A 22,629-nucleotide genomic window follows, 5' to 3' on the forward strand; every position below is an offset into this window, starting at 1 on the left:
AGGGGTTGCAAATTTGTGTTGATAGGAGTACCCACACATGAAATCATGGAGTTTTTTTTTAATTATCACTAAGTTATTTATACTTTTACAATTGTACAATTACTAGCATCATATTTTAACTTTTTAAGATATTAAAGCTAAGTGTATTAAAAAAAGAGAGAAAAAGAGACACTGACATCCAGTGTCCAATTACACTGAACCTGCTAGAAAATGTTTCACTATTTAATTTTCTAAAAGGTGCTATACAGCTTCCAAAGAAACTTGAAATAGTGAATCTATGTAGTTGAGTAGTTGTCCAGTGTTAATTTTTAGAGTATTAGGTAATATGAACAATTGGCAGCTGGCAAACCAGCTGTCCAGTTGAAATTTACTGCTATAGTAAAATCTAGTTTATTTGGCATTCTTTCAAGTGGAAATCCCTATTAACCAGTGCTCTAGAATTTCAGTTACAAATAATTGCCATTATATACAGATAATTGACATTCATAATAAAAACCCTGAGGCGGCTGCGTCCTAAATCATCAAAAAATTAAAATGTATTATATATGGTTCTACTGTTAAGTGTATTTTATTGCATCTTAAGTCTTTCAAAATTGGTAATCAATGTGTGTAAATATAGTACATTTATATTAGAACACTCCATTCCTTAACCAGCTAAGAGTGTCTGTTGTATTTTCCATTTCTGTGTTATAATTAGTAAATATTTTCTATAATGTAATACCAAACATGGAATAAAATTACATTAGGAAATAGTTATTAAAAATGGCTCAGGAATTCCACAATGATTAGCTGCTGTGGAAAAACTGTCCTTATTAAAAGGCACGTGTTTGAGTTCTCCAAGCATGGCACCTACTGACTGTGGATAAAAACAAAGGAAATGAACAATGAGGAAGTCTGTTAGGCCAGATCAGACATTATAGCAAACATTGCAGCTTAACTTCAAAACATGCACGCCACTAATGAGGTGATAGCCCTGCATATTAATAAACCTAAAGCTCTAGTCATAACCATCATTACCCACATCAAACATAAATACAAGATTAACACCTATACCATTGCTTTGGAAGATGTGAGAATGCCCTGACAGTAACTGCTCTCTCTTTCCCTGAGGATAAAAAATAGAAATGGAAGGGTAATGAGAATGGAACTTAGATTAAAAAAAATAAAATTGGCAATCAAGCTGGGGTAGCCTTACACAGATGTCAGAAGTTTGTAGAAGATACCAAGATACTTGGTGTTTGAGGAAAATTTTTCTCCATGTGGACCTGATTTGTGTAACTTTTTTTTTTCTGATACAAGGGCTTTCACATTTTTTGAGAAGTGCAGTTGCTAACTAAAGTATAGACCAAACAGATTTCTATTTAGAAAAGTGTAGACTTAAGATTTTAATACATCTTTGTACCAGGAATTCCATGGCCCAGCCTTATCTTTCCTCTTCATAAATCTAGCTTCCAGTTAGAATAGTCATAAATGCCAAAAACCAATGAAACTACTTGAACGTATTGGAAATGCTTCAATACCTCATTGCTTCATAACTGCAAAAAAAAGGTCAAGAGAAATCTAGTCTCCTGTGTAATTTGAAAGAAGTTTTGCTTTACCAAAAAAAAAAATGCAAGCAAAGTTTCACCTCATACCCATGAAACAGGCAAAAATAAAGGCCAGAGCAGACAATGTTAAAGGGGCTGTGAAAAAGCAGGTATATCAATACTGCTGGGGTAGCTGCTCATTGGTCAGTTGTGGGAAATAATTTGTGGTTATTCCAGAAGAGTCACTAAACTGAATATTCCTTGACCTAGAGATCTCAATATTGAGAATATACCCTAAGGTAGTCACAGAATGCCCGAAGATCCCATACATACCAAAATATTCACAGTAGCACATTTTTGTTATAGCAGAAAACAGCAGCAACAATAACTTAAAAAAAAGGAAACTTCCTAGTGAGATCTCTGTATCAAAGAATATTAACAGTTTAGTGATTTTTCTTGAATAATTCCAAATTATTTTCCATGATGGTAAAACAAATGAGCAGGGTATTAACATACCTGCCTTTCAACAGCCCCAAGAAACAAAATGGGTACTTATCAACTGGGGAATGGCTAAATAAATTGTGTTAAATGAATGGAATTAAACTGAATTTTGAGAATCTCAGGAAGACATTATTAACTGATACAGAATGAAGGAAGCAGAACCAGGAAAAGGGCACACACAGTAATTTTAATCATGTAAATAAAACTAACACTAAAAAGCAACTGAACTGTGATTAATTGAAATGATAAGTCCTGGTCCTAGAAAGCCAACGATGAAACACATTTCTCTCCTTTCAGTGGGGATGGGAGAAAAGAGGGAGGAACTACAGGTTCAGAATTTTGCTTTCACTGTCAAATATGGTTCCCCTTGTGTAAAGAAAAACAGTTAAGTCAAAAGGCATTTGGGGATCAGGTCTCAGTTAATGACTGGTGTAAAAAACAAGAGACATCAATTACTTTAAAGAAAATAACACAATACACTATTCTTTCTGAGAGCTTTCATTCACTTTTGAAGGCCTTCAAATACTTGAAGACAGCTACCATGCCTCACGTAAGACTTTCTTTTCTCCAAGGTGAATATGGCATGACCTCAAAACTTTTCACTATCCGGCTTGCCCTCTTTTTGGGTAAGCTGGTAAGTTCCAGCTTACCATTACTCTTCCTAAAATATGGTACACAGATGTGAACAGGTCACTCCAAATATGTTTTGCCCAGGGTAGAGGTCTGTTGGACAATTATTAACTTATTCCTGGACAAGATGGCACATTACACATTTAATTTGCTGAGGTTGCAGTCTACTAAGACCTCCAGATCTTTTTTAAGGGAAGTTGATAACCTAGGCATGCTTTTCCCATCTTGTACTTTGAAGTTGATCTTCTTGAACCCAAAAATAAGACTTAACATTTATCTTTATTAAGGTTTGTCTTATCAGATCCAGTGCATGTTTTAACTTATCAAGATCTTTTGTGTTACTTATCCCTCTCAGCTTTGTGTTATTTACAGATTTTGTAAATATGCCATATATGTCATTATCCAAGTCATTGACAGAAACACTGAACAGCACAAGACCAAGCACAGATGTGTTTGGAAAGATACCCTTCCAGGTTGACATTAAACCATTAATGTCTACTCTTTGGGTATAACCATTCAAATATTTATGAATTCACCTCATTGTAATTTAGCCCATATTTTTCCATTTTTTCGGTGCAAAGAGCAAGTGCACTATTAAAATCTAGGTATAGTAACAATGTAAAAAGAAAAGAAAATTAGGTTATCTAGCATGAACTGTTTCCCCTCAGCATTTAAGTTATTGTATTAGATATTTTTTCTGAAAGGGAGGAAAGGAACAAATTTGTGGTGGGGAGGGTATGTGTTGCTGCCCCATATCAGTAATAAAGCTCCAGATTCATTCCATTGTAGACCTCATAGTCCCACAGGGTAACATAGTCCTTGAAGATTGTGTACCATTTCTTACCCTTAATGTTCACAGCCCTCTCTGTCTCCCTATGCCAACCTAGGCTAGAAAAATGACTCAGTGTGAATTTTTCTTGAATTTCTCAGGACTCCATGTGGTGCATTTTCTAGATCTTCCTAAAAGGAGGAGTTGTGGAGGAGAGCTCAGCTCTACTTCTTCCTGCTATTCTGCCATCTTGATTCCTCCCACACTATTGTCTCCATTTTACAGATGGAGAAACAAGTTGAGAGAGGTTAAGTGGACTTGCTTTGGGTCACACAATTACTAGTATTTGTGACAGGATTTGAACTCAGACTTCCATCCTTCATGGAAGTGAAGTCCTTAGCAGTTCCAGAGTTCTCATTCATTTGGCACTCTGACAGCTAGATCCAGCCTCTCACTAAGCTTTTATCCTGTCTTGCCAATTGCCTTTTCCTTTTCTTTGATTCTCCTTCAACCCTTCTTCTCAGGTCCTTCACTTTCTGCTGTTCCTCCTCTTCCTCATGTCCTTCTTCAGCTGTTGCCCTTCTTCTTTAGCTTGAATCCTCCCCTCCAACTTCTCAAGTTCTCCCATATTTGTTGCTGTTCAGTTGTTTCCATTGTGTTTGACTCTTCGTCACCCCATTTGGGGCATTTTTGGGGCAGAGATACTGGAGTGTTTTGCCATTTCCTTCTCCAGCTCATTTTACAGATTGGAAACTGAGGCAAACATGGTGAAGTGACTTACCCAGGATCACACAACTAGTAAGTGTCTAAGACTAGATTTAAACTCCAGAAGATGAGTCTTCCTGAGTCCAGGTCCAGTACTCTATCCACTGTACCACCTAGCTTCCCTCTCCCACCTTTCCTCATTCCCAAATTCAGTCTCTGGCCTTTGTGACAATTCCAGAGCCCTCCAAATCATCTTCACAATTCCTTCAACCTCTTTTTCTTCAGTGCAAATCCTTTTACCCCTTCTCCCATGTAAGAAATCTAATATATGAAAATTCAGACTTACGGAAAACAATGTTTTGGGAGTGTTTGTTTGCTTTACCAAAAAAACAAAGGTGCAACAAATTAACATTCTTATAAATAGAAAGTTTCTTATATGCATTTTAAACAATTAGCTTTATAGAAATTCCATTTATGCACAACTTTCAAGACCACAGCTGAAAGCTAAGTGCACCTATATAGTTGTTATTTGACCTTTGACTTTCTAAACATTGTAAGTTATTTGAGAGCCTTCTGAAGTATGGGATAATTTTTAAGACTCAGAAACATAATCATTGTATAAATTATTACATCTTAAAGGAACCATCAAAAATTGGCTAATCTAATGACATGGTAACCAGAATTTTTGGTACTTCCCTTTCTTGACCTCTTGACACAAAATCATTGACCAGGATGCTTTTCTACAAACAGCAGAGCTGTTTAAGCAGATATTTCAAGAGAACCTGGTTGTTCCTAGTGCTTCAGAAAGAAAAAACACACACACACATTTATTTAAAGCAAGTGCTAGTGATAGGAGCATAATGACCTTTTTTTGACTCTTGTTTAAAAACCCTTTAAATATTGCCTTCTAAATGCAAATATTAATCACATACCAATGCTATAGTAGATCATAATTCATGAACATTTGTGTTTTTGCAGAAAAAAAAAAGACAGCCCATTAGCTGAGGTAAACAAACTAGTTTAATGACTCTGGGTTGTTGGTTTTTCCCTAGCTCTAACTACACGAATGAATGTCTGGGAATTAGGGTTCCTCCCCTATATTGGTCATTCCTTTTGCCTAAGGAGATCTCTGGGTATTTCTTTTATCATAATGATTTTTAAAAGAAGAGGAGACTAGCATCTTATCACTTTAAAATTGTGATTTTTAAAAGAAAATGTGATTATTCCTGTTGTAGTAAGCTAATTTGCTTTCAGTTAACTGCTTGTCTTCTATTTAAGCAGGCAAAGTTATGTGGGATTTCTTCCCATGCCAGGGATGACATAGTCACTAGAGGAGAGCTGTGGGCCCTAGGACCATCCCAAAGAGAGTGCATGGAAGCCATGCTGTCATTCTCACCGTTCTCTTCTTTATATCAATGAAATTAGGTTAAAATATCAAGAACTGTATTGGGGCAGAAAGAAGTAAACATGCAGCCTGTGGAAAGGGCAATGCTACCTGCTTTGCCTTTGAGAAATTGTCCTCAGGAATAGCTCTGTTCTTAGGGTGGAGCCCAAATAGTTAGCTTGAACTTGGAGTTCAAGTACCCTACGAGGAGAGTGGAGTTCTCTGCCCTCCAGCATTTATGAGGCTGTTTCTTTAAGTAGAGTACTGAAAGGAGGCTCTCAGCAAAATTGTACTTGGGGCTGTTACTTTAGACTTTGATCATTAGTTAGGGAACAAGCCAGTGGTGGGGGAAGGGGGTGAGTTGGGCAGAAGTAACATGTTGTTCAGTGGTTTTAGTCATGACCACCTCTTCATGACCCCATTTGAGGTTTTCTTGTCAAGGATACTGAACTGGTTTGCTATTTCCTTCTCGAGCTCATTTGATAGATGAGGACACTGAGGCAAACAGAGTGAATGAAGTGACTTGTCCAGGGTCACACAGCTAATAAGTGTCTGAGGCCAGATTTGAACTCAGGAAGATGAGTCTTCCTGATTCCAGATGTAGCACTTTATCTACCTGTTCCAACCTAACTGCCCTTAGGATTAACATCGTAGCCTTTGAAATGCACAGTGTAATTTGAAGTCAAATCTCTGCTGTCCCACTTCCTATTTTAAAGCCTCAGAGAGGTGTGATAATGCTGCCTTGAAGTAGAATGGACTAAAGAATTCTGACAGCCTGATGATCTCTCCCCATCCGCCTTTTTTCTCTTTGGGCCTGACTTTGGGAAGCTAATTAAATTGGGAAAGAAGAGTCCTTCTTTGTTGATGCAAGAAGAAAGGCCATATTATCCTGGAAAGAGTACTGAATTTAGAGTATGAAGACCTGGGTTCAAATCCCGGTTCTACTACTTAACCTGCATGACCTCTTTGGTCCTAAATTTCACAGAATAAGTGGGTGGGAGTAAGTGATAAAATCCCTTTCCACTGTGAATGCTATGATCCTATCACTTCCTGCTAGCTAAGGTACAGTCATAGGAGGTACTTGGAACCATGAACTTCAGGAAGTAGTTGATGTGTGCTCAGACAGGGCTGCTTCTCGTGAGTAGCTCTGGAATGGAAAGGGAGAAGGAAGATACTACTTGGACCAATTGTAGGAAATCTAAATATTGCCGTTACCTGCTTTTCTTCTACTTTTCTCAAAAAGATGAGACTCGTCTGTCTGAAAGCTAAGCTTATCAGTTTAGATGAAGCTAATCTCTTTCCAAACAAAGTGGTTCACCAGAATTGATGTTTTCTATTGTGCATTCCTATTAACTAATGTGTGGGATACCTTCTTCAGAGCTATAGGTAGGATTGGACTAATAGCAAGAAATTGTGCAGGTGCCTAATGAGGTAGGCTAACATGAACTTTTCATCAGTTGTAAAATTCCAACTCTATCTGTTAGCTAGTCCTAGCATTCAGTGACAATACACAAAGCATCACCAAGTCCTGTTCCCCAAGAAGCTTCACTAAAAATCATGGCAATCCCATTAAGTGATACTTGTCCCGCCCAAGGCCTAGGTCCCATCTAATTTTTTCCTTTTGAGGCTGGATCCTTGGGAAAAATAGCAGAGCATTACTTGTCACCCAGCCTGTGTGGGGATACTGCACAATCAGAAGTTAAAATAGTCTTGAATGGAAAGAATTCAAGATAGTTTTTAGTATTCCTTATTTTTAGTTTAGATCATAGAATGTGAGGACCTTTGAAATGACCTAATGTAGCCCGTTCATTTTACAGATGAGTAAATCAAGCCCAGAGAGGCAAAGTGATTTCTCTGTAATCACATAACTGAAACTAGAGTGCAGGTCTCCTAATTTCTCATCCAGTGGTCTTTGTCCCTAGTCCATACTTCTGTGAAGGGAACAAGAGAAGTAGGGAAGACTATACTTTCAGGCCTTTTTTACCATTTCTTCCAGCCCTGTAAGCTTTTCGAGTCATTCTCTCACAGGTTCGACAGTAGAGCAGTATTGTCCCTATACTAAACTACATCATAAGATGCTCAAGACAGCAAGTGTCATTTAGAATTTTTAATTACTCTGCTCATTTTTATTTAAGCCACTTAAAAGAATAGTTGGCTGACCTGCTCTTTATTATGTGATAGAATGATTAGAATAACTTTTATATTGCATTGTGGTTTTCCTTTAAGTGCATTCCTGTTGTGCGTGGATAAATTTGTAATGTAAAATGTCAGCATATTCTATACTTAATTGTACCTGCTGTTTTACTTCATTAGAATGCAGTCCCTGAGAAATAACTAGATAGATATATTGGTTGGTGTCTTTTCATAAGACAATTACCCATAATGAAGAGGGCTGATGAAGGGCTCTGGCCGTTGTACTGCTGTTTGTGGTCACTAGGAGGGGAGACCTGCTGGTATTTCCTCCAGCTCTAGTTAAACTGAGAATGGCTTCCTAGCTGCAGAACAGTTAGTGTGCATGTCTTTATTGATTTTTTCAAAGAATAAGGTCAAGGAGAAGAAGCTTCAGTCTTCATCCACTGCCACCTGACATCAGAGCCACAGCATTCTCTGAAACTGAGTTGTTTTTTCGCTTTTTAAGATAATCTATCCTGCCTACTTCTCAGAGAACTGAGGATCTTAAAGGTTAAAACCACAGTATAAAATAAGATGTTGAAGGATAAAACAGGGATCACTTAAGAGAAGCAGAGATCATAGATGGTACCAGACACCTGAATGTTCAGATTAATATACTCAGTAGGGAATTTGGCCCTGAGCTGTATGACAGTTTAGGGAAGAAAAGAAACAAAGTTTCTTCTGTTGTTTTCATTTTCTGAGAAATGAGAGCAAATCGAATCAACTGCAGAGGCAAAATTTTTCTTGGAGTTAAATTCAAACAGGAATTTGTTTCGTGGGTGTCAAGGACGTTCGTTAACAAAGTAGGACAGTGCTTTCCACTAGAGTTTCATAAAAAGCTTTTATTTATCTGTTTTTAAACCCATTGGCAACAAGCCAGAAGATGACTCCCAGGATAGCCACCCACTTTGACCCTTGTTTGTGTGGGCAGCAGGGGCTGGCTAGTGGGTGGTGCTGCCTTTTGTGATGTGTTACAGAAATCAGAGTCTCTTTCAAATGCGAGCTTCAGCTTGGTTCTGTTTATGTGGATTTTTAATGGTTAATTGATGTAATCCAAATAAAAATACAGCTTTCATCATGAGACCTTTAAGTGTGAAAACTTGGGTTGTATCTACATAATGCCAATTCCATCAGTCCAGCCATAGCCTTCATCAAACCAGTTTTTTGGTGTTATTTGGACCAACGATTGAATTGGTTGGCTTTATGAATTTTTCACTTTCAAACCAGTTATTTTGGTGTGGTTTAGATAGATATAGGCTTAGTTGTCTTGGAGAAAGAACCTTAAAATCATTCATTACTATGATCTTTAAAGCACACAGAACTTGAATTAATCAGACTGCCTACTCTGTAGCAGTGTTTTGATATGTCCATTTTCTCTTGGCATAAAGTACGTGATAATGTGATTTCATAGAAAGAGCACTCAATTGGGAGTCATTATTGGTCTAGATTAGAACTCTAAGGGTCTTCAGAGGCTATCTAGTCAGAGGATCTGGGTTCAGACACCAGCCCTGCTACTTACATGTACTACCTGTGGGGTTTGGGGCAAATCATTTTCCATGTCTGGGCCTCAGCTTTCTCATTTGTAAAATGAGTGGTTTAAATTTGATGGGGGTTCTTAATTTGGGGTCTGTGAATTTGTGATTTAAATTTTTTTTGATAATTACTTCAATATAATTGGTTGATTTGTAATCCTGTGTATTTTGTTTTATGCATTTAAAAACATCCTGAGCAGCCCGTGACACACAAAAAAGGTTAAGAACCCTAGGATTAGATTATTTCTGAGGGCCCATCCAGCTATAAAAATCTATGAACCTATTTAAGTTAGGGTCTAAAATTGGGGTCATAATTAAAGAGTCCGTCTTTGAGACAAAAAGAAAAGAAAGTTATCACAATAACCAAAAGAAAGTAGCAGCAAGACAAAAATGAATGAAAAACATAATAAGGTTCCTGGGGCTCCTTTCCAGTCAGTTATTACCGAACTACTTTACAAAGCCACTTGTTATAATCTTCCGAATGACAGAAGACCCTCTTTGTCAAAGCTTCTTTCTCAGTCTCTCCCTTCTCTCCCTCCCAGATGTTTTTCTGATAATTTTGTAAGCATTGCAAATTATTAGCTAGAACTGCCTCCAACCACCTGTTGTCTGCTTGCACTGTCACTGCTGTAACTCAAAGATTCATTATACCATTTATCATTGGAAAGCTCAACTTACTATGAAATTTCACTGAAGGAGTGGGAAAATATTGTGACACAAGGCAAGTGTTGTGATTGGGTAATTGTTGACTCTTCAGTGATCCCAGCTGAGTAGCTCTTGTCATTTAGGAAAAATCTTCAGAAGCCTGTATTCAGGTGGAACAGTTAGGCTGAAGTACAACTTCACTTAACACCAACCCCTGTTAGATTCCTCCTGCCTTCCAAGGACATTGTGAAGGTATGACCCACCCAGGGGAACCTCTTCTGCCTTTTTTAAGAAATCATATCTGCTCAGATTATCATAGGCCTATAAAGAACAAGAAGGTTGATTATTTTTGAATCACAGTGGGTCATTCTTTTCACTCTATCATGAGTTCATTTTTCCCAATCATCCTCTAAGGTCCAGTTCAAATGGTACCTCCTTTGTGTAGCCTTCACTGTTCCTCCAGAGAGGAGTGATCCATTTGTACTTCTCATGTATTTTTCCATCATACCCTGTATTTTGCTGATTTGCACATGTTCTTCCTTATTCTACTTTATTAAGTGGTAAGCCCATTGAGGGCAGGGCTATGCCTTATTCATCTTTGTCTCCCCTTTAGCACTTAGAACATTCTTTCATGTGGTAGGCCCTCATAATAAATGCTTGAGATGAATGGAATGGAGTTTTCCTAGTCAGCCTATCAACTGTTTGGCTATAACAGTTTAACAACAATGAGCAATTTAAGCCAATGTCTAATTTGAAATTATGTGATACTGCAGATAAGGCATTAACAAGTATCTGGTTTAACCTTTATTTTTCATATATGCACTGAGACCCAGAAAAGTTCAGGGGCTTGTACAGGGTTCCATTTAGTGGCAGAAACAGGGCTGAAAGCCAGCACTCATAACTCTCCCACTGTACCACAGTAACAAAGAACATATAACTAAACCTCAGAGCCTCAAAGGAAGAGAACACCAAGCTGTGCTGTTTCACCCTAGCCTTATATCATATTGTTGAATGTAAATGGGTATCTATATTTTGCCATAAAATTTCTCTATTTTTATAGAAAATGTTTGTGTTTAGTGGTATGAAAAAAATACCTGTGCCTGGTTTCTCTGTCTCTTATTTTTATTTTTAAAATAAATCAGGAGTCCTCTCTAGACTGACTCAATAAAATCAATACCCACTATTGGTGTTAGCTCTCTTGCTTTCAGTGCACTAATTATTAAACTCTAATAATTAATGTCCTGATTAAATAAAAATGACTCTGATCTGTCCTGATAATTGCCCTTTGTGATCTGTTACTTTACTGACTCATCTTTGGTGTGCCTTGTTCAGAGGAGAAAAATTTGTTTTTAAAGGAAAAATGTTACTTTCCCATTCCCTTTGTTTTCTATGACTTGAGATTTCATTGAAATAAGAACATGACTAACGGTTTCTTAAAAAGTCCTTTTTGTGCCTCTTTTCTTGATGTTTTCTTTTGTCTGGCTCAGAGTGAAGTCAAAACAAATCAAATTACTCCAGTGCCCCTTTCCTTCAGAGCTATTCTGGGGAGTTAGGGACTTCACATGAAGACTTTGCATTGGGTCTTGAAACAATAGTTCAGCCGCTTTATATGAGGTTAGTTGATATCCCTGACATAAAGGTAAAACATTTTATCTAGGAAGTGAAACTTAAATTGATGCTTCTACCCTCATTTCCACATATTGGAAGATTAAAATTGTACCACATTGTGCTGTGGGAATTTAAACTGAGGGTATGGGAAGGTAAAAAAGAAAAAGAAATATACACATAAATACATAGTCCTCACTTGGGGCTTTGTTATCCTGAAATGTCGTGCACACATTGTATGTTGGCAAATAATGAGTGAAAGATAATCATATTTTTCTCATTCCAAAAAGTATTGGAGAAGAAAAGTATAATTTAAAGAAGATGAAAATTATTCCTCAAGCAAGCTTTAGTCTGGTGTGACTAGTTCTAAGCTTATTCACCAATCTATTGAGTAGGGACCACAAGCTCAATTAACTTCTTGCAGGTATCAAAATTAAACCAAGCCCAAATCTTCTTTAGACATAGATGAAGGAGGATCCACAGTGTCTGCTTATATATGCTGAATTTTCTGGTTCTGCTTAATTGTACTCTTTGGAGGAAGCTCACGTTATAAAACTGGCTGTGACACTAAAGTGGCTGTATTCTCTGTTAATCTTGATTTCTTCATTTGTAAAACAAAGAGTTTGGTCTTGATGGTTCCTTTCAGCTTAAAATGCTAGAATTTTCTGAAAGCCTTTTCATCCCCCTAATATTCTGACTCCCATGCAGTTTAAACTGCTGTGGCCTCAACTGAAACAATGATATTATCTTTCTGTAAATACAATAAAACCTAATTTTAGCATGGTTTCTTTGTCAAAGCAATATTTGTGGACCATCTACTCTGTCCTGTAGGGGATACAGAATATTACATGGTCATAGACTATAGGAGCCTGGATTTATAACTGGAAGTGACCTTTGAAACCATCTCATCCAGCCTTCTCAACTTACAGATGAAAAACTGAGGCTAAGAGAAATGAGGCAAGGTCACTTGCCTAATATCACACATTTAGTGAGTGGCAGAAGTGGAACCTGAACCCAGGTCCTCATCCTAAATCTAGTATTCTTTTTCCACTGAACCACACAGCATTTTCTTGGATTTAGATGGTGTGGTGGTATTGTTCAACCATTTCGGGGCATGTTCAACTCTTCATCACTCCATTTGGGCCGGTTTGTTTTTGACAAAGATACTGAAAATGATTTGCTATTTCTTTTTCCAGTTCATTTGACTAATGAGCAAACAGGGTTAAATGATTTGCTCAGGGTCACACACCTGGTTAAATATCTGGAGCAGGATTTGAACTCAGGTTTTCCTGATTGCAGACGTGCCCTCAAGGCACTGTACCTCCTAGCTGCCCAGGATTTAGATGTACTGAATTTCAAAATCTGCCCTCTCCTAAATTTCCCCAGATGAAACTACTGCAGAAAATATAACCTGATAAAGCATAGCTACTTTGTAATGGTTGCATCTGATTGATAGCATTTTATTCCTTAATCAGAATTAGTTGAGTTACTGACTTAAATTTTTAATACTTAGTGGCCACTTTATGCAGTGGCTTTGTAATAAAGGAATAGGTTATTTAAGTTATGTTCATTGCAAAATGTTGGAATGATACCAGTCTAAATGTTTCAGTGTGCTACTTCTGTCATTGGTAGGCTTATTGTAGATGGTGTAACTGAAACAAAACAAACTGCGAAGAATAGCTCATGCCAGTCATAGAGAAAGGACTAAATTAAAATTGGAGCAGGTGGAGATCACTTTTAGCATCTGGACTAGTGGTAGGAAAGGTTTCATGGAAGTAGTTGCACCTGAGAGGAGCCTCAAAAGGAGAGATTTCAGTAGGTACAACCGGAGGGAGCAAATTCCAGACAGGAGAGAGTGGGATGGGGTGAGGGTCTACATAAATGTAGAGCTAAAAAAGACTGACCCTTAGCTTTGATACTTTAATGCTAGGTTGGGTTTTGTTGTTGTTGTTTTTCTCTTGAAGAAATATTAGGTGAACGAATGAGAGCAGTGAGGAAATTACTATCTTTTTAGAATTCTTTTATATTAAAATTGTGTTTTATAAGATCCGAAGGGGAAATGTTTGGCTACTTAAAGAATTCAGATACAGTTTGTTTCAGGAAAAAAAAGGCCAGATCATAAAGTGTAATCAGTCAACTAATATTTTTGGCAAGCATCGTATGTGCTAGGTAAGGTTCTGTAGAAAATACTGAGAAATACATGACAGTTACTGCTCTCAAGAAGCTTAATCTAGTTAAAGGAAGAAGACATGACCATATAGAAAGAAAATAATCATTCAAGACAGTACACAAGGGCCGAATGCATATTAACTGACAGTACTAGAAAAATTCAGGTGAGAAAAGTTACAAAGGACTGGGACGGACAAGAAAGGTTTCATGAAAGTAATATAACTTGAATTATTTGAATTTTGGGGAATGTGTAGGCCTCATTCTTATAGGCAGAGAACAGTGGTTAGAACATTCCAAGTGGGAAGACTAGCATGAGGCAGGATGGGGTAACCTACAGGAAGGCATGAAAGCTTGTTTTAGGGACAATGAATAGATCATTTTAAGTGTAGTATAAGATAGGCAGAGATGAATAACAAAAATAAGGTTGGCTTTTTTCACATATGGGAACAGTCATGTTTGTTGATGACTTAAGTTCATGATAAAAAAAATTTTTTAAAAAAAGATTAAGAAGGTAAGTAGGGTTAATACTCTAGCTAGGAAATTTGGACTTGATTCTGTAGGCAGTGGAGAGCCATTTAAGACTTTTAAGCTGGGGGAAAACCAAATGAAAGGGTTTTTGGAAATTTAACCTTGTGGGACTATGTAGATTGGATTGGAACGGACAGAGACTGAAGTGAAGGGAGAGCAGTTATGGTGGCTTAAATAATTTTTAGCAATTTGACAAGTACTCAAAAAGAAAAGGGCAGAGTGTGTTAATTGGAAGGAGTATTTAAAGAATCATGGTTGCCACATGGAATAAACCCGTCAAGAAGGACTCTTAGTGCTTATATGATCTGTTTTTCTTCCTCCTTATCCATGAGAGTGAGGACAGAGGGGTTTGGCACAACCAAACCATTATAAGAAAAAAAAGAAAGTAAGAAGTTTCTTCTTCCTTGACACAAGATCACAGAGTCATGGATTTAGGCTGGAAGGCAATAAGATCAAGAAACTTCAGGATATTGCTCTTGTTGTAACAAAGATTTGATTTCACTTATAGTAACAATCAATCCTTGATCCAACAAACCAGAAAAAATTAAGAGAATATCAGAGAACTTTGTTTATCTCTGTTTATAATGTTTATAATCATTTTGTGTTCAGATATAGAAATTAATCAACTGATGACATAATTTGATTTTCATAGATATAAGTGTATCTGGTGCCTGTATTTTTCTTTTTAATAATCAAGAGGTATAGGTATTGAATTATTTACTTTTTGGTTTTCTTTGATCTTGCTCTAGATGTGAAGCCCTCCAATATGTTGGTGAACACAAGAGGACAGGTCAAGCTATGTGATTTTGGAGTTAGCACTCAGGTAGACCTCTTCCTCCTTTCCTTCCTCCCTCTTCTACTACTACAGTTTTTTTTTTGTCTCTCCCCCTTCCTGGAATTAAAATCACCTAGCTGCCAGACAAACAGAACCCCAGAATGCTAGCCTCGCTGGGAACACGTTATTCATTTTAAATCTCTGAGCGAGTTTTCTTCATCAGAATATGATTGTTCATTGTTTAATGACAGTAAAAACTGCTGATATTGTAATTACTACTTACGAATAGCAAACTTCATTGATATGCAGCTTTGATATGAAAGTGTTTTGGCCAGACAAAAGGGAGGGCAGAGTGGGAGCTGTGTCTGGGGAGCCCAACTGGCCCACAATAAAAATTAATATTGGGAGCAACAATGGCGGTGGGCCATTACAATGTGCAGCACAAATTTTAATTAATTTCCATTTTGGGCCTCCCCTGAGAACCTCGGTGATAGTGACCCATGAGCGTGCTGTGATGTTGATTTGAATTGCAGCCACCTTTACTCTCAGCCAAACACGAAGACCAAAGAGGAGGTCAACGCTGTATTATGAGTTGTCAAAGTCTGTTATCCCTCCAGTGTATTTAGTGTTCATTTCATTCTAGTAATGCATGTGGCTTCATTCACATCTTGAGCCATCTGACTCAAAAATGAGTGTGTTCAAATTCTACTTCAAATTGACTTTTTATATCAGGCGGGTTTGGGGTACTAAAGCTATAAGCATCCTGCTTAACAGAATTGTTTAAGGTTATCTGCTGTAAACTGTAATGCTGTGCTTGTTTAAAGTCGAAATAGCATCCAAAAGAAAAGAGAGATTTAATCATTTTTAATGCCTTTGTAGATAAATTTGTTCCCTTTTACATAATTTTTAATTGATTTATAGGAATGATGATTGTAGGTTAAATGAGGAATAATTGCCCATTTTATTTCCACATTATCTTTATATTGTTCTAACAGACTGTTTTGTCTCATAGCTGGTGAATTCTATAGCCAAGACGTATGTTGGAACAAATGCTTATATGGCGGTAAGTAAACTTATGCAAAAATAACATTTAAACCAAAGTCTTTATTTTTGCATAGTTGGTAGTATATAACTGTTGAATTCATTTCACAGCTTTGTTCTTACATATCATAAATTACAAAGTGAATCCACTCAGTCTGATTTTTAAAATCTTTGTAAAAGACATTAAGGATAATACAGGAGCTCCAAACCTATCTGGTATTGTTGACTTAACTGGATTCTGTCACGTGTGAAAAAAATCACTAAACAAATACAGTATTGAAGTATAATCTTATAGGAGAATTGAACTGTGCCATATTGGCCATTTTGCAAGTTTGCTTATCTAATTAATCCACATGTGCTCCTAAACTGCTAGTAAGATTGGTTGTTTTCTCAAGGAATGCAGGCAAAATGACACTAAGTTATTGGTGGTGTCAAATTTTACTTGTGGCTATTCAGATCCATAGCCCATGGGAACAACTCTTTCTAGTACCTGGACTTCTAGCTTCTTTGTGTCAACCATTGGACTCATGTTAATTGGTAAGATACGTTTTCTGGTCTCATTGAAACATTGAGATGTTTGCCAGAAAAGAATTGAAAAGACAAAACTGTTTTACAAACTAACGTGGCCCTTTTTTTTCTTTGACCTCTTTGCTTTTTCTCTTTTCTTTTTTCCCTTTCTTTCTGTCTGTCTACTTTTCTGTCTTCCTATCTTGCCCAGGCTGGAGGTGTATCAGCCCCTCAAAGGCCTGATCCTAATATTGATTGTTCTGGAAGCTTTACTCTCTGTTTTTCCACAGCGAGCTATTTTTGCCCCTTCTTAAGCAGCCAGTGGCCCTCCACTCCCATCATGTTTGTGCCAGACTTAGTGCAGGCACCCATTTGGCTTTTGCCCTACCACAGCTCAGAACTCTTCAACTCAAAACTCTCCCCAGTAGCAAGGATTACAGGCATGCCTCACCATGTTTTCCTCTTCTGAAGAGAATCTTTTTTAGTCTTTGAGCATGGGAATATGTTTGTTTCAATAAACGTCCTTCCCTCTGTGTGCTTCTGAAATGACTTCCAGTGAATGGAAATAGCAACTGCAATTATCAGTCACATCTAGAATTCAGATTTGGTGCAAAAAGATTTTTCATCCCTTAAATCAAAAGATGTTCGTTTTGTTGGACACCTGGATTCTTTTCTCTAAGGAAAAAAACCCAACCTTGTACCTTATGTCAGTTTAGGTACCAGAATACAGGAAAAATAACTTCTTAACTGTTGGACTTTCTTAATTTGAGACAGCTAGAGGGTGCAGTGCATAGACTGCTGGATTTGGAATCGGGAGGACCTGAGTTCAAATCTGGTCTTGGACACTTACCAGTCTTGTGACCCTGAGAAAGTCACTTAATCTCTGTCTGCCTCTGTTTCTTCATCTGTAAAATGGAGATAATAATAGCACTTACCTCCCAGGGTTGCTGTGAAGATACAATGAGATAATATTTCTAAAGTGCTTTGTAAATCCTAAAGCACTTTACAAATGGTAGCTGTAATTGTTTTTTATTTTTTTTTTGGGCGAGACCATCAGGGTTAAGTGACTTGCCCAGGGTCACACAGCTAGTGAGTATCATGTGTGTCTGAGACCAGATTTTAACTCAGGTCCTCCTGACTCCAGGGCCGTGCTTTATCCACTGTGTCGTCTAGCTGTCCCCCTATAATTGTTATTAGAAAACTGATTTATTTGCCTTTTTTCTAGGTGAAAAGGATATCTGTTAACCTCTGAAACCTTTGTGCTTTATTCTTAACAAGGCTTAGTTATCATTCTGGTCCCACCAGGTTAGGCAAGTTTGGGGGATTATAGAGGGAGGGAAGGAAGCAACTTCAGTTGGTGGAAGAGCTCAGAATAAAATGATGAGAAAAAACACCTCAGAATGAATCAACTTTTCAACAGTGCATCATGTTCTTAGTAGCTTTAAATTGCTTTAATAATTAAATTGCATTATTCTCTGTTCAAATTCAGATTACAGTTGTCCTTCCCAGGTGCGCATTAAAGAAATTACTTTTTTCCAAAGTGTTTATGGATGAATACAAGGTGTTTGTCTGTTAATTGAAAAAGCAAGGATTAAAATTATGAAATGTTAGATCCGATTGGCAATACTAAAATTGCTTTTCTTCTTGGATGAGTGGATTCCAGTCATAAAGTTTATAGTCCAAGCTAAGAAAAGCAAGGTAACTAGGAAGTATAACTTGATAGGCAAAGCTTCAGTGACAAAGTACTAGGTTTTTTTTTTAAATCAGGGTTATGGATGTAAGAGGAAAGGAAAATGAACTTTATAATAGGTCTTACTACAAGCTCCATAATAATGGAAGCCTTCTCCAGATTTGGATGTCTTCAGTCAACCAGTGTTTTCTAAGCACCGGGTGCTTGCCTTACTTTGTGTTAGACAAGATGGGGCTAGAACTTATGGTCTAGTTAGGGAGATAAGCACGTGTGAAACAATTAGGGAGCAAGACATTATATACAGATACAGTGAAGTTCTCCATTGCACAATATGAACATGTAGTGTCTGTCCCACAATTCAGAGTTCAGGATGGTAGAATGGAAAGAGTGCTAGACTTGGGATTCAGGACAGTCCTGAGTTTAGCTCCCATTTCTGACACTTCTTAGCTCGGTGACACTGGGTCACTCCCCTGATGTCTCTGAGTTGTCTGAGGCATTGTAGCAATGAATCTTTCTTAGTAAAAGTTGAAGTAGGTGGTTGCTAAGACCTCTTCCAACTTGGACTCTGATTCATTGAAGGGGACAGATAGAAAGCCCATTTGAACAGTGAGGTTAAGGAACTTGTGCAAGGTAGAAGAGCTGTCAGTGGTCGCGCTTGTATACTACTTGCAGCAGGGTTTTAAAATAGGGCTTCTTAACTTAGAGTCCTTGAACTTGTTATTTTTTGAAACATCTATTTGATTACTGTATTTCAATATAATTGGCCTCCCTTCTAATCATGTGTATTTCCTATTTATAATTTCTATATTTATTTATAATTATGAATTATTTTCAATTTATGTATTTATTTATGCACATAATGACATTCTTCTGAGAAGGGTCTGTGGGCTTTGCCAGACTGCCAAAGGAGGCCATGATACAAAACAAGGTTAAGCAATCCTGGTTTAAAGGAAAAAGAAACTTCACAAAAGTAGGGAAACTTGAACTGGATGGGGAACGACAGGTGCAATAAATGGATTGGGGGGAAAACAGCTATTCAGACAGGGCAAAGAAAATGAATGAAGTAGGCAAGAAAGCAGTCCTGAGTGTGGCATAGTTGAAACAACATGACTTAATAAAAGCTTGTTCACTTTTGACATAGTGAAAAACAAAAACAAGAAACTGAAGGCCAAGCATGAGAAAGGCCTTTTTCCTCTTTTCAAAGTCTTTGGTTTATCTAAGCCTCGTTCTTAGTCAAACCTGCTCCAGTAGTTCCAGTGATGAGATATACACTTCTGGAAGGTGCTGAGCATGAAATTGAAGGCAATGAGTATTGGGTAGAGCTGGTTCATTAGACTGGGCTGTCTCATGAAATTCTAACATTTCTTGATAAAGAGAGCAGATTTCTTAATGGAGGACCATGAAAGTTGAATTCTGAAGCAGGTTTTGCCACTGATTGGCTGTGAGAAAAGTATTGACTCCTGGGGGACCTTGTTCATCATAGTAAGAGGCAGCTAGGTGGTGCAGTAGATAGAGTGCTGGGCCTGGAATCAAGAAGACCTGAGTTCAAATTAGGTCTCAGACACTTACTGGACATGGCACCTTGGACAAGTCACTTAACCTCAGATTGCCTCAGTTTCCTCAAGTGTAAAATGTGGGTAATGATAGTACCTATCTCCCAGAATTATTGTAAGGATCAGATGAGACAATAATTGTAAAGTACTTAGCACAGTGCCTAACACATAGTAGGCATTATATGTAAATGCTAGCTGTTATTATTTTTATAGCAATTACTGTGTCCATTACTATGGCTGTAATATAGATATTACAAAATCTCAGTTAACCAAAACCCAAATATGAGCAAGATTCTTTACTCTTTTTATGATCTTAGACCAGTCTCTTAAACTCTGGTCCTCAGTTTTCTCATCTGTAAAATGAGAGTCATGGTCTATACCAAAACATTATAGTAGCACAGAAAGCTGAAAGCAAAGTAGGTGCCCATTTGGTTGTTGACTGGCTGAGCAAGCTGTGGTGTTTATGTGTAATGGAATGCTATCAAGAGGAAAGGACTGATGAATATGGGGGGTACATTCCTGTTCTCGTACTATGGAAAGGAGTTAGAGAAAGTCCTAAAACACTGCTAACCAGGTCCACTACAAATTTACACTATATAATCTGAGCTGGGTCCTAAGGCATTCCTTTTATAGCTTCCTATTCGACTCATTATCCCACTTAACACAGCAGCTTTTTTCCCCAAAACTTTTTCATCTCTCCTTAAGCTTTCCATTGTAGCCTTTACCTCTGCTGCCCTTTTTCAACTGAAAAAAAAAAATGAGCCCATTTGCCAAGATTCCACTCTTCTTCCCTTCTCCTCATCTCATGTGACTCATGTTTTCTTCCACTGTCTCCTTCTTTACCCCTGTCTTCTATGAAAAAGTAGCCCTTCTCCTTGCCAAAGCAAACTCCTTTACTTGCACCATTGATCCCATTCCATCTCATCTTCTTCAACAGATTAAACGGATTGCCCTCTCTACCATCCCCACTCTCACTAATTTTTAATCTCTCCCTGTCTCCTGGTTACTTCCTTGCTACGTACAAATCTATCCATGTCTCCCCTATCGTTAAAAAATTCTTATCTGATCCAACCATCTCTGCTAGCTATTATCTAATACTTCTCCTCCCTTTTGGCTAAACTCTTTAATAAGGCCATCTGCAATGCGGGCCTCCGTTTACTCTCCTCTTACTTTCCAAGGGTGGGGAACTGTTGGCCTCCAGGCCACATGTGGCCTTCTAGGTTCTTGGGTGCAGCCTTTTAACTAAGTCTAAGTTTTATAGAACAAATCCTTTTATTAAGGGAATTTGTTCTGTGACGTTTAGATTCAGTCAAAGGGCTGCAGTTGAGGAACTAGAGGGCCATATGTGGCCTCGAGGCCACAGGTTCCCCACCACAGTGTTAGACCTTTTTTAGTCTGGTCTCCAGTCTTACCATTCAGCTAAAATTGATCTCTTATCACTACTGTCAAATGTAATGGGCTTTTCTCAGTCCTCATCCTTCTCAACTCAACTTCAGAGGAAGTCTTTGATCTTATCAGTCAGCTTCTTCTTGATACTCTCCTCTTTCTAGGTTTTTGTGACACTGCTTTTTCCTGCTTCTCCTCCTCTCTGACTTACTATTTATTCCTGCTCAGTCTTCTTTGCTGAATCTTCTTCCATGTTACATCCGCTAACCATGAGTGGCCCCCAAGGTTCTGTGCTTGACTCTCTTCTTCCCCTAGATGATCTCATCAACTCTCATACATTCAATTAGCATCTCTGTGAAAATGATTCTCAAATCTATTTATACAGCCCCAACCTCTCTCATGACCTTCAGTCTCACGTCACCAGATGTCCTATTGAATATCTCAAACTATGGGCGGCTCAAAACTCAGCATGTCCAAAACAGAACTCATCATCTTTTCTCCCAAACCCTCTTTTCTTACAAATTTTCCTCTTACCATTGAGGACCCCACTATTCTCTCAGTCACCCAAGCCTGCAACCTGATTGTTGCCCTCAACTTCTCACTCACACTTACCCTACATATCCAATCTGTTACCAATCATGGTTGTTTCTACCTTACTAATGTCTTTCATGTATGCCCCCTTTTCTCTTCTGATGCAGCCACCACCCAGGTGCAGGCCCTTATCACTTCATGTCTGGTGAAGTGGTACTGTAGGCTACTGGAGTAGGCTGCTGGTTGGTCTCGCTCCATTCCATGTCTGCCATTCAGTTGACACCGTGGTCTTCCTGAAGTGCAGGTCTTACCATGTCACTTCCCTACTCAGTAAACTTTACTGGCTCCCTGTTCCCTTTAAGATCAAATTAAAAAAATCTTTGGTTGGCTTTTAAAGCCACTGACAACCTTGACCCTTTGTGCCTTTCCAGTATTCTTATATTTTACTTTGAGTATCAGAACTGAAATGTGAACTCCTCAAGTCTTCCAAAACCAGTGTTTTTACTGTTTTACCACACTGCCTCCTCAACAGCCTCATTATCTGGGCATTCTAGTTTGTTGAACTTTTTCCCTCTATTGAAAATTGAATTACTGAATAGATGTCAAGTTTTAAAAATCACGTATGATAATGTAAAATTGTAAGTTCAGTATTTCAAGATATTTTTAAAACTCCATAGGCTTGGGAATAAATAAATTCTATAAAAGAAGCTAGTTACATGGACCATAGTATCCAGAAAGTCACCATAAATGATTATTTTTCACCTCCTTCACCATTTAATCTGATTTCTCTTTGAGAATTTTCAGTCTACGTGATGAAAACCATCGATATTACATGCTCCAAACTAAGTAGTGTTGTTGATTCAGAGATTATGTTGATTTGAAAACAAAACACAAAGGTATGTTTTAGAAAAATGCCAATTTAAAAGACTTGCAAGCACACTACGTATTTTGTAAGAAAAGCTGCTTGACACCCTAGCCAG

At 37.8% G+C, this 22,629-nt stretch overlaps 1 protein-coding gene across 8 annotated transcripts in view; it reads left to right on the forward strand.

The window, feature by feature from the left end:
* Positions 1–22,629, forward strand: part of MAP2K5 (mitogen-activated protein kinase kinase 5) — a 282,818-nt gene that overhangs the window by 146,224 nt on the left and 113,965 nt on the right. For all 8 annotated transcript variants that reach the window (XM_078151216.1, XM_020982680.2, XM_020982672.2 and 5 more), the window contains 2 exons: positions 14,916–14,989; positions 15,954–16,004. In XM_078151216.1, the coding sequence (XP_078007342.1) occupies positions 14,916–14,989; positions 15,954–16,004 (125 nt within the window). The remainder of the gene's footprint in view (positions 1–14,915; positions 14,990–15,953; positions 16,005–22,629) is intronic.

This window comes from Phascolarctos cinereus, unplaced genomic scaffold, assembly GCF_003287225.1.
Source record: "Phascolarctos cinereus isolate Bilbo 61053 unplaced genomic scaffold, phaCin_HiC Scaffold_3;HRSCAF=262, whole genome shotgun sequence".
Lineage (NCBI taxonomy): Eukaryota > Metazoa > Chordata > Mammalia > Diprotodontia > Phascolarctidae > Phascolarctos > Phascolarctos cinereus.